General features: G+C 34.6%; 1 protein-coding gene across 1 annotated transcript; it reads right to left on the reverse strand.

The window, feature by feature from the left end:
• Positions 1-11,560: 11,560 nt before the first annotated feature.
• On the reverse strand, positions 11,561-12,028 carry LOC107952175 (uncharacterized). Its single transcript, XM_016887455.1, has one exon. The coding sequence runs from the start codon at positions 12,026-12,028 to the stop codon at positions 11,561-11,563; it is 468 nt and encodes a 155-aa protein (XP_016742944.1).
• Between the last annotated feature and the right edge of the window lie 1,220 nt (positions 12,029-13,248).

A 13,248-nucleotide genomic window follows, 5' to 3' on the forward strand; every position in this document is an offset into this window, starting at 1 on the left:
GCTACAAGACCATTTTCATGTATCATGGTCTGCCAGTTCAATGCTTATTTCATTGAAGGCAACGCCATGAATTCATTTCCTCTGTCATTCAAATTGTATGGTTTATTTCAGAGTTAAGGGGTAGTGGCTTAAGCACGAAGAGAGGTTCTTACACCTTTAATATGAACATGCCAAACTAGACCATTGACAACAAACATCATCACTTTTGCACAAACATTACCTCTTCACAAGATGGTATACATTCCTTAACCCAAATATAAATAGACACATTACACACATATGGAGTAAGAAGAAACTCACTAGAAAAATGTAGAAATGTTAAACAGTAGAACCTTTGCCCTTATCTTGGGAGCCTTCGGGAGTTTCTTAAGTAGACACTAAACGACAAATGAGTTGGTTGAGTACAGCGAACCCAAATCTTCAAGCAAATTTTATGTTTAGGGTTTCTCTAAGAGAAAAGTGCAGAGAAAGTTTGGGAAGAAAATATGGCTTTATAAAAAAAATGCACAGAAGTAAGACTTAGTGGGTAAATTAAATTACCTACTACCCTTCCTTCGGTACTCACGACTAAATACTTTCTCTCTTATCATAAATGTTAGTCTTGACAACCTCAAAAACTTGGTTCTATTTAGTTCTCATCAGACTAACTAAATTGTTCAACTAGAATAATAAAATAATGATATAGCAATTGAGTTCATTCAAACTAAGGATTTAACATTAAGTACTTAACATTTTCATCTATCAGCTAGGAGTGGCGTAAACTCTACAAGAGAGTCCACCAAACCACCAAGCTTGCCTAACGTAGACTTCACCCAAAGGCACATCTATTGATTTCACATACTTAGTCAAATATAATACCTTACTCGCTTGGAACTTACTATAAATGCCATACTTCTATAACAGTACTCGGACGCTAGGGCTTCATCGGGTAGGATGTTACAACTCTTCCCCACTTAGGAAATTTCATTCCTGAAATTTATACTTGAGAACAATTGCGGGTACTGATATTTCATTAGGCTCTCTCTTTCCCATGTAACTTTCAGTGATATAGTTCCTCCATAATACCTTGACCAAGGGAATTCTTTTGTTTTTTAGCTCTTTAACTTCTCTAGTTAGATACAGACAAGTTCCTCTTTGTAGGATAAGTTCAGGTCAATCTTAAGTTCTTCAATCTATACCACATGATCAGGATTGGTCTTATACTTTCTTAACATTAATACATGGTTTGCAAGAGTCAAAGCATAACCTTTTTGCTTTTTAAATATGATTTTCCCCGCTTAATGGATAAACATTTGCTACTAATGGAGAATTTTTTCTCATCTTAAACTCCAAGATTGGATTTTGTGGATCTTTATAGTTTAAGAGGTAAAGCTAACTTATATGCCACTGGTGCAACCTTTTCCAAAACTTCATAAGGTCTTACAAACTTTGGGCTCAATTTTCCTTTTTGGTCAAACCAGATAATATATTTCTAATGCGAAACTTTCAAAAACACTTTATCTCCAACCTTAAAGGAGATTTCTTTCCTTTTCAAATCTACATATGTTTTCTGTCGATCTTAGATAACTGTGAATAGTAACAACTTTCTCTTTAATTTTGCATACTAGATTTAGCCCTACTATTTTTCTCTCACTAAGTTTCATCCAATAAGTAAGTGTTCTGCACCTTCTGCCATACAAAGCTTCGAATGGAAATATCTTCAAACTGGCATGGTAACATTATTGTATGAAAACTCAACGAAAGGAATGTACCTTTCCTTGTTTATCCCAAAGTTTATCACACAACTTCTTAACATGTCCTCTAAAACCTAAACGATTCTCTTTGATTGGCCATCAATCTAAGGGTAAAATGTTATACTGAACTAAAGTTTAGTCCCCAAATACTTCTGCAACTATTAAACCTTGAATTAAACCTTGGGTCTCTATCAGGCACTATAGTAAAGGGTATTCTATTCTAGCATACTATTTCAGCAATATAAAGTTCAACTAAATTCTCTAAGGAATAGGTAGTATTCACTGATAGAAAATGAGCTGACTTTGTAAGCCGATCTACTATCACTCATATAGAGTTCTTTTTAGATGGACAGAGGGGTAATCCTGAAACAAAATCAATGGTAATTTTATCCCATTTCCATTCTAGAATTTCCAAATGATACAATTTTCTTGAAGGAACTTGGTGTTCAGCCTTAAGTTTCTGCTTGAACTGATCACACTGAGCATCTTTCATTTGTTCCTCTAATATCAAAGTGAGATGGGTAGGTTTAACAACTAATTTTGCCAATAGAGCTCTATTATCAGACATTTAGCTTGAAGAGACAACAAGGCTGTCACAGTCTTCTTACACAAGGCATCTGCCACAACATCTGTTTTCCCTATATGATACTCAATGATCAAGTCATAATCCTTTAATAGCTTCAACCACCTTCTTTGGTGTAGATATAAATATTTCTTTGTCACCAAGTACTTCAGACTCTTGTGATCAGAAAATATGTGACATCTTTCTCCATACAAATAATGTCTCTAGAGTTTTAGTGATGCATAAGCTGTGACCTTACCTTTCTGCATAAGAACACATCCTAACCTATTCAAAGAGCGTTTGTATAAATTGTATATTCAAACCCAACTTCTGGTTGTGCTAACACCAGAGCTTTAGTTAGAATTGCCTTCAATTTATTGAAGCTCTGTTGGCATTTATCACTCCATACAAATCTTTCCTTCCTTTTTAGCAATTTAGTGAGAGGTGACACTATCATCGAAAATCCTTTCACAAACTTACTGTAGTATCCAACTAATCCCAAAAAGCTGCGAACTTCAAGAATATTCTTGGGGAGTTCCATTCAAGAATTGTCTTATCTTAGCAGGATCTACCATGATGCCATCAGCTGAGGTAATGTGCCCAAAAAAGTGTACCTCTTTCAGCCAAAACTCACATTTAATTAACTTTGCATACAACTAATGTTCACGCAAGGTCCTCAACACAATTCTTAAATGCTCTTCATGATCAATTTCATACTTAGAATAGACCAGTTTATCATCGATAAAGACCATTACAAATTAATCTAAGTAAGGTTTAAAGAATCTGTTCATTAAGTCCATGAATACTGTTGGCTCATTAGTCAACCCAAAAGGCATTACTAAAAACTCATAGAGACCATATCTTGATCGAAAGGCTATTTTAGGCACATCTTCACTCTTAATCTTGATCTGGTAATATCTTGACCCTAGATCGACCTTGGAGAAAATGGGCACCCCACTTAACTAGTCGAATAAGTCTTCAATTTTGGGTAGAGGGTACTTGTTCTTTATCATGACTTTGTTAAACTGACGATAGTCTATACACAGGCGTATAGATCCATCATTCTTTTTAACAAATAGGATTGGCATACCCCACGGTGATACACTAGGCCTATTAAAACCTTTCCTCAACATATCCTCCAACTGTTCCTTAAATTCCTTAAGTTCTACTGCTGCCATTCTGTAGGTCTTGCTTGATATAGGGACTATCCCTATTTCCAACTCAGCTGAGAACCCTATCTCCCTTTTAGGAGGCATACCAAGAAGATTTTTAGGAAACACACCCAGAAAATCTCTTATAACAAGTACTTGATTGATCTCACTTCTAGTCTACGGCGTATCCATAATGTGCGCCAAATAAGGAGTTGCGCCTTGAACAATCATATTCCTAGAAGACACTGCAAAAAAATTTCTATTCACCAATTCTAACTATTTACTAGAAAACAATATCTCTTTACCTTCAACACTTGTTAGCTGTACACTTCTAGTTCGATAGTCGACCATAGCATTATGCCCAGTCAGCCAATTTAATCTAAAAATGGCGTTAAATTCATGAAAACTCAGCAACAACAAATCCCCTTAAAATATGTGCTTGCCAACAGCTAATGGACAATTTCTGATTAACTTATTCACTACTGTACTTTGACCCAAAGGATTCATTATCAATACATTTGTTTTAGAATATTTTATCTCAAGACTAAGACCCTCTAAGACTTTAGTACAAATGTATGAATGTGTAGAACCCGGGTAAATTAAAGCATAAATATCATTGCTAAGAAAAGAAAATTATCGGTTATGACTTCAGGTATGTCTATGTCTTTCTTCGCCTTCAATATATAAGCCTAAGCTGATGCGCCAGGGCTTGTCTTTCTGAAGTTCTTCCTTTGTGATCCCTGAACTGAGCTAGACTTAGTTGCCATCTTTGATCTATTCTCATTATGAAACTTTTGGGGGCTTCTAATAGATTGTTCAGTACTAGACTCGGGCTTGGACGAGTAATCCTTATCCAGGCGATCCCTGGACCCACATCCAAAGCAGACTCCTGGTTTCTTCTTGCACTCACCATCGTGACTTATTCTAGTAATCACATTCAATGGATGAGCATCTAGCGTCATTCATAACACTGGAATTCATTACCCAAGACATGGGTAAATGATATCCTCTCATTGGAATTGCATGGTTCATGAAAAGTAAATGTGGTCGTGGGTCGTCTGTCTTTGTGATGGATGATTTGATCACCATTTAATAGTAATTGACTTTTTATGAAGGAAGATGTAATGGTTACCATAAGATAAAATAGGATCATATTGGGAAAGCGGACATTTTCTCAAAGAGATCAACGATATCCTATGAGGGTAACACATTAATGAAAAGGTCATTGGACGAGCACTAAGTAGTTGCTTTCATAATGATATGTCGTTGGGGAAAGCTCAGTCATGATACTATAGTGGAATGAATTCGTGACTAACTGAGTTTATGACTAATAGGCAAAATGTCGAAACTTAATTATAAATTATTTGAGCCTAAACTTCATATGTCCAATAGGTCCCTCCGCTAGCTCATTGAAGCCAGAAATGAATTACGTGTTTGAATAAAAATGAACAAAATGAATTGAAAAAAAAGAAATGAGAAACATTAAGAAATGATTATGTTTTCTCCAAAATGAAGAAATTGAATCATTTGGAAATGAATGTAGGTTTCAAGAAATCGAACTGGAAATAAAAATGGAAATTTGCAATCCTATATAGGATTACTTAAAAAATGATGGAAGAATGAGTTTATGTTTTTGGACTGTTTTGAGCCCCGAAAATGAAAACAAACCATTTGGTCATAGTGAACATGTTGAGTTGTGAAATATTGAACGAATTTTCTCGAACTTTTACCAAGAGTAAAATTGTCAATATTTTACTAGAGTAAAATTGAGATTAGAAAGTTATTTAATATGTAAATATTAAATTTTATTTTGGAAAATAGAGAAAATAAATTGGGTTGGGTCAAAAAGACTCAAGAAGTACTCGTAATTGGACTCGATGTGAGAAAGGCCCAAAACCCCTAATATAACATGAAAGGGGACGACAACCCTAGTAGAAATACAATGATGAGTCATTTACCCCTCTCCAACTCTAAGTGGGATGTTGTTTTTCTATTTAAAATAAACCTCTATAACTGTACAATGGTTCTACCTTCTCCTCCTATAAATAAATGACACCAATAAAGCTATCAACACAACTTTTAAGAGATTTTTATTCTGTCAAAAAATAGAGAGAAATTATTCTCAATTGTTACATATATTTCCAGAATAACAATTCTACTAGTTTATATTAAAGAAGAGAGAATTTTTGTTTTCACCCCAAAAGGAGAGAAACCTTTTTCTAGTTCAGTATTTCGATTCAATTGGTTAGAGCTCACAGTCAAAGCAGTTTTTGGTACAAGAATAGTGGAAAAGATAATTTGGTTGAATGCTAGAAAACATCAAGGATCCACTTATCAGAAAACATAGGTGTGTATTCGGTTGAGGTTTATTGCTATAAATATCACAAATCAGGTCAATTTTTATAATTTTATTTTTTTCTGTGCAAGAAATCCATTTTCAACCTAGTTTTTTTTCCAACATAACACCCTATGCCCTACCAGCCTCTTGCCTACCATTTTTACAGTCCTTTCCCGTTTATATTAATTTTCCATTTCTGCCAGATTCCTGAAACCTGCTGGCTAGCATTCGATTTTCAACACTTGCATAATTCTTTATTTGCATGATCTTACTATGATTGCCACGCTGGAGGCTACTCCGTTTTATTGTCCTTGCGGACTATTCCATGTTACCGTCATGGTGGACTATATATGCTGCCATAGCAAGCTACAGTCTTACTCATTAGGCTCTATGTTTAATGTATAGGAGGATTTTCCTATATTTACTGTCCCGATGGATTGCCACATTTTTAATGTCTCAGCGGACTCTGTATGCTACCACAACTGAGCTATGGTCTTACACAGTATTCCTCATGTTTAACATCCTGGCAGACTTTTTCATTTTTAGTATCCCGATAAACCCTCTATGTTGTCATGGCCGAGCCATGGTCTTTCACATTATTCCCTATGTTTAATATCCAGGCATACTCTATTGGTTGTCATAGCTGAGCTATTGTCTTACACCTAAAATTTCTTTGAGGTGTTGCCCTGAAAGACCTTATTACCATCACGGTGTTACCTCATAGAACTTGTTGGCCGTTGTTGCGATGTTGCTTTATGGAACTTAATAATTGTCATCACGGCATCGCTCTAGTGAGCCTGTCTATATCATTTCATATCATATCCAACCTTGATGCTCGAATATCGTAGTGTCCCCTCTGCAAGGCCTGGAGCTTTGCACATCATGCTTTGCACCCAGCAACACCGTATGGTGGAATCTTAACAGAACTCCATTTCCATATCCATCTGCCCATTCCTCTATTTTTCCATTTTTAACCTTAATGCTCGAACACCACAGTGTCCCCTTCACAAGGCCCAAAGCTTCGCCCATCACGGTTTGCAGTTGGTAACATTAGATGGAAAAATACAGAAACATTGTTTCACAAAATCCTACCTTTATCTAACCCGTCAATAATTTCTCATCTGTACTCTACTATCACAAACTTGCAATACATGCAATACATAAACATATTATCATGGAGTACGCTACTTTTCATGCATACTGACATGTTTGTGGATACCCATATACCTATTCGACCTCCTACAAACAAAGCATTCACAAAACTGCAGAGATCAGAGATCATCATAAAACTCATTCTAGACTAACATAGATTCTTACCAACATTACAACATCCCAGAAAATGGAGTATAGAAACTCACCTGATGTTTCTTTGCCTCCTATGCTTAGCTTTTCCAAATGCCAAAGCTTCCATTCTCTTGACAGCTAAGCATTATAGCCAAAATCATGAGTTAAACTCTCTATTTTCAGCTTAAAACTCAGTTTTCCAAAAACATGCAGAAACCCTAAAAAGGTTCTAAAAATTCTTAACTTTATTTTCTTAATCTTACATACACCGAATGACTTAGAACCTTACCAGCTCACTAGATTCTCTACTTTTCCAACACAAAACTCATGATCGCCGCTCTATGAAAACCTTCTTATAGCTATCTCTTCTTCAGAGCAATTGAGGAAGAAGATGAAGAGAAGAAGAAGAAGAAATAAATTTGGGAAGAATCCTCCCCAGGAAGTTATTTCTCAGTTATTTATAACCCTTCACGCTAAGTTATCAACTCTAAGAAACCATCTGTTGGTAATTATTTTGTCTCCCACTAAAGAACCAGCTGGTTTTATTCCAACCAAATCAGAATTGGATCTCAACAATGTTCAAATCGGTCACTAAACTTTCCTAGTTTTTCAGTAGAGGTCGTCAGCTTATGGCTTCTTTCAATTTAACCCCAAATTGTTCTTAATTTCTAAACTTAAAAGGAAATTGGGTGTGACAAAATTAACAACAGCCGAACCAACTTGGGATGTCGTGATGGTATCACACCTGGGATGGCACCACTGGACACGACAGTGCTGGCGGTGACAACGACGACATTTCGATGGCCGGTGGGTGGTCCTTCGGCAATTGAGTAATAGAGGAATCACACTCCTACTAGGACTCTATTGGATAATTTGATTTTAGATTATCTATTCCAAAAAAAAATTATTTAAATAGATTTAATATTAAATTTAACTTAATATTTATCTTAAAAGTATTTTATTAATTTAATATTAAATTGATTATCTATTAAAGTGATTATCTTAATATTAAATTAAATTAAATTTTTATCTTATAGATTTAATATTAAATTTTATCTAATATTTATCTAGATAAGTATTATATTAATTTAATATTAAAGTGATTAAGCTTAATCATAGCTGAACTCTCTAAACTCTCCCTATATAAAGAGAGTCATGGGTCATTTTTTTTCACACACTTAAGTTCAAGAGAAAGTTGTAGAGAAAAAAAATTCTCTGAAGAAATTATTTTAGAAGATTTCTAGAGATATTTTTCTTATTTACAATTTGACCTAGAAGTTTAGAGAAATTATGAATTTACCCCGCTGGTAATTTTGTGGAAATTTTTTTTATTCGAAGCGAGCCCACACTCAAAAAACGTGAGTTTGAGGATAGTGGAGAAGACTACTTGGTCAAAGAATTCATCCTAGACAAATTAAAAAGGTACAATTTTGATTAAGTGTTTATTACTTTTAATATTACAACCAATTTTTAGTTTTGGAAAAATTTTGAAACTTTGATTTTTTTTCCTATACTTATTTTCCACTATGTTTTCCAAACCCAATTTTCCAACAAATGCATCTCCCCAATTGGACTTGATAGACAACATATTAGCATTTTAATCGGTTTGCTCATTTTCGATTAGACTAAGGACATGTTTAGGTTCATCTACTAATATAAGTTGTATTTTCGTATTACAATTCAACCACGTAATACCACTTAGTATTAGTTTAAACATTAGACAACCAGTGAGTCGATAGTTACTTTCATTTTGCTTTGCATACAAAAACCATATGATGACATTATACAAAATATATTAATGTAATCCATGAATTATTTATTCAAAAAAGTTACAAGTTTACAAACGAATATATTATACTCAAGGCACCAAATCTAACAGAGTATTGATTGGAAATAAATGATAGAGTCCTTGATCAATTGGAATGTACACCCACTGAAAGGGTACAATATGCGATCTTCTTGTTGAAAGAGGCTTGTTAATAGTGGATCACTATGATCTAGTTTACATTTGCATAGAGGATTAATTCGGAGTGCTTCCTATCGATGTTTCGGAAGAAATATATCGAAGAGTTATACATTGAGGAGCACAAGCATGAGTTCATGATATTAACATAGGGTAGTATGAAAGGGATCGACTATGAATGGAATCACTAAGATTAAGTAGTTATGCTTATGAAATGGTATCAGCAAAAACAAAAAGATGCACCTGTTTTAAAGGGGATTGATAGATTTTATTAAGGTACAGTTAGTGGCTCTCAAGTTACGAGAATTTCTTGAGTTGGTTAAATGGGATAAAATGGTAAAGTAAGTTTTGGGATTGGATCAGTGGAAACCAAAGGACTGTTTAAGAGGGCTTCCAAAGTCGCTAGCTTGCATCCCTAATCTACTGAGTGAGCTAGGGACTCTCGAGACTCTGGAGATTCTAGGAAATCAATGCCTACCTGAGTGTAGAGATTTGAGACTGGAAACAGAAAACATTAACAATTGGCTTCAGTGACTAGTTTTGAGTGTTTGGTGCGGACTACTAGTATACTAGTTTGTGAACATTGCAACTGCCATCATAGTGGAGAGTGTTGGAGGTAGATTGGGGCTTGTTTATTATGTGGTTCTAAGGACTGCTATGTTAAGAACTATCTAAAGAATGTTAATGAAGCCCCTACACCATAGAGAGGTTGTAAATTGACTAGGTTTCTAGTGGACAAGGGACTGCTATTGAGACATGTGCAAGATCTAAGGATAGAGTGTTGACTCAAACTAATGTTGTTAGGGCTCGTAAAGAGAAAAGTGATATAAATATTAATTTAGGTTTTGAGTTTGATCATGAATGTGGGTAGTGAAGAATTTAAACTTCAATACATTCTTTTAAGTACTTAAGACTTTTTGAATTCTTAAAAATTTTAAGGATACTATTAGGGAGGTTGTTAAATGTTTTAATTTTAAGGATACTAGTTTCGACTTAAGAAAACTAGATGGAAACTGGATTGATTCAAAGAAAGGGATTAACCAAGTATTCATGGAAGTGTAATCATGGAAGAAGGGAATTAGGGTCATCAAATTCTCAAGATGTTTGATTCAAGAGAAATTTTGAGGACGAAATTTTTTAAGGAGAGAGAATTGTAATGTTCTAAAATTTTTCGGTATCAAACTATTCAAAATTTTGATATCACTGCAAAATTTATCAAGAATTAAATTTTTGGATGATGAATTTAATACCAATAATTTAATTCAGGGTTAAGGATTTTATTCATGTACTTTTAGTAGCTAATGGGTAGTTTTTGGACTTGGATTAAAAAAAAAAAAAAGGTGACTGAGTGAGTAATTTAAAGAGTAAGGATTGATTTGAAAAAGAGGATAAGTAAAAAACATTTATGTGGGCATTATAACAAAAGGTAAAATTTTTGTTTTCTTCTTTTCGCACGTCATTCAAAAACAGATGGAGAAACTATTTTCTTCTCTTTTTCTTTTTTCTTTCATTTAATTCTTTTATTGTAGAACCAAATCAAAAGTGGGCAATACATTTTCTTTGCTTTTAGAGTAATTCCAACCTATCTAAACTGATTTTAATGTCAAAATCAAAACCCAAATTTTTCATATTTTCAAAATTCCGAAAATCCAAAAAGAGAGGAGAATTTGAATCTAGTGATAATTTTTTTGTTAATCATGTTTTTAGGTTTGTATCCACGTTCTTAGATGGTCAAAATTAATTTCGCTTCCAGACAATTTTTTGATTAGCTTCAAGTAGTTTTTAGTATTGGATTGATAAGTATTTGTATCCATGGAATATCTTATTTATCCTTCAAATTTTGTTTTGCTAAATGCTTAAAATTTCTAAATGTGATCACATGTCCGATTTATTTTATTATGTAAAAATATTGAGCACTTGATTGTTTAGGTCGTTCTGATGACCACTGTGACACTTTGGAGCTGATTAGATTTTAAAATTGAGTTCAGAGTGTTAAATGTTAAGTATGATTAAATATAGATTTTAAGTTTCTTTAAGTTTCATTCTTGTAAAAAAGAAATTTTGTTCAAGCAAAGAGTGTATCAATATGACATCATTTATCAACATTGATCAATAAATTAAGTATGATTGTTATAAATAAATTCTCGGTTTAACCAATTTAAACCTCTGATTTCATTTGATTCTAATAGTGATTGACATCTAGTTAATAAGGTAAACACCAATTTTGTCTAAGTCATAAAAAATCAATATTTAATTCAACATTATAATTTAAAATAAAAATAAAAATTATTTATTTCATTTATGAGATATTCGTTGTATACACCGTAGGTACTAAATATTAACTCTTATACATTTTTTTAATAAACAAAACAGCCCATAAGGCCTAACTTTCATTTATAACATCTTGAATAACAAGATCATGGAGCTCTCTAGGATAGTTCACATCAAAACCCCATTTGTAATTATTTTTTAAAACAAACTTGCATATAAAATCAGCAATCCTATTGCTAGTACTGGGCGCCCATGTGACTACCGTTGTCTTAAAATTCTGCAATTGTCTGAAAACATCCTTTGCACGCTGCCTAATAAACATAATATCTTGACCCTTTCTAAGTTCATATTTTTTGCCAATATAACCCCTTCCTCAATTGCCATAATTTTAGGCCAGTCACTGTTAAAAGTCGTATCTTTAATGCTTCCATAGCCACCCAGCACAAAACCATCTTTGTCCCTCACTATAACCCCCAGCCCCATTCGCTCCTCATCAATGGCCGCATCCACATTTATTTTAATAACCCCTTGTGCAGGTTTCTTCCATCTACGGATAAAAGGTTGTAAGGAAATCATCGGTTTTTCTCTAAGATTATAAATCTTGAAATCATTGCTAAGAGTCCGAGCTTTGTTCCAAACCGTGATTGCACTCTCCTCTTTACCTTGGAAAGTAAAATTGTTTCTGTTGTTCCACGAGTTCCAAACAAGAGCAATGAAGTCCTCCATGGCTTTTTTTATCAAGAATTCTCATGGCAGCTTCCAACCAGCCAATGCAACGGTCGAATTCATTTCTCACTAGCCTATCATCAAGCCCACCACATACTAGAGTCTCCCTAGCTGTGGGATAATCCTTTATGGCATGTATAAGGGTTTCCCTTTCGGCTCCACATCGCTGGCAATCTAAATTCATCGTAGGCCTAATGGAAGCAATTTTTGAATTGGTAGGCAAGATCTCATGACCCACTCTCCAGGAAAAAACCTGAATTTTGGGCAAGATACTAAGTTTCAAAATATTCTTCCAAAGCAACCTATGAGGACCCATGCCCATTTTTTTTGAGAATGAGCCAAGAATATGTCGATTTAGTAGTAAAAAGACAAATTTACTATGAAACCACGCTAAAACATCTTTTGGAGAGTGGCGAAGAATGGGGATATTACAAATTTAGCCCTCCAGGTTTTCCCTATAAATGTCATTCACCCTATTCCTGTCCCATTGCATGCTATTCGGATCCCAGAGCTCATAAACTTTCCTCTCATCTACAGGCCCCCTTTCGCAGATAAAAGAGTCCGCATTTAGGCCTTCAAAACCCTAGTTGTCATTGTGAATGTCCACTCTTTTTCCATTGCCCACCAACCACCCAAAACTTTGTTTTAAGCTCCTAGCAGCTGTGAAGATACTTCTCCAGGTAAAAGATGGTTTATCCATATTTTTAGGACTAAAAAGGTTACCATTAGGAAAGTATTTAGAACTGAGAAGACGATAGCAGAGCGTGTCCATTTTTGTGAGGAGCCTCCACACTTGTCTGTCGAGAAGCACCAAGTTGAATAAGTGAAAGACTCTAAACCCAAGGCCTCCCATACCTTTTGGAGCACAAAAATTATCCCATGCTAGCATGGCCCATCCATGATCCTTATTTTTACATGCCCACCACATTCTACGGACATATAATTTCATACTTCAGCACACATATAATTCCAGTCCCTTCTCTTCCCACAAGCGTCACAATTTTTCTTAAAGGTTTTGAGGTATTGATTTTAACTTTTATTCTTATGAATTTCGTCCATCCTCAATTTCTATCCTTCCAATCGATTGCCACCAGCTCACCTATGGCTTTTCCCACATCCAACGTAGTTTGGCGATCCATATATTCTAGGGGTATGTTGTAAATCCTTAGCCAGAAAGGGGAAATGTTGAACTCATAGGAATCAATTACTTTATCCTTTAC

Source organism: Gossypium hirsutum, chromosome A02, assembly GCF_007990345.1.
Source record: "Gossypium hirsutum isolate 1008001.06 chromosome A02, Gossypium_hirsutum_v2.1, whole genome shotgun sequence".
NCBI classification, from domain to species: Eukaryota; Viridiplantae; Streptophyta; class Magnoliopsida; order Malvales; family Malvaceae; genus Gossypium; species Gossypium hirsutum.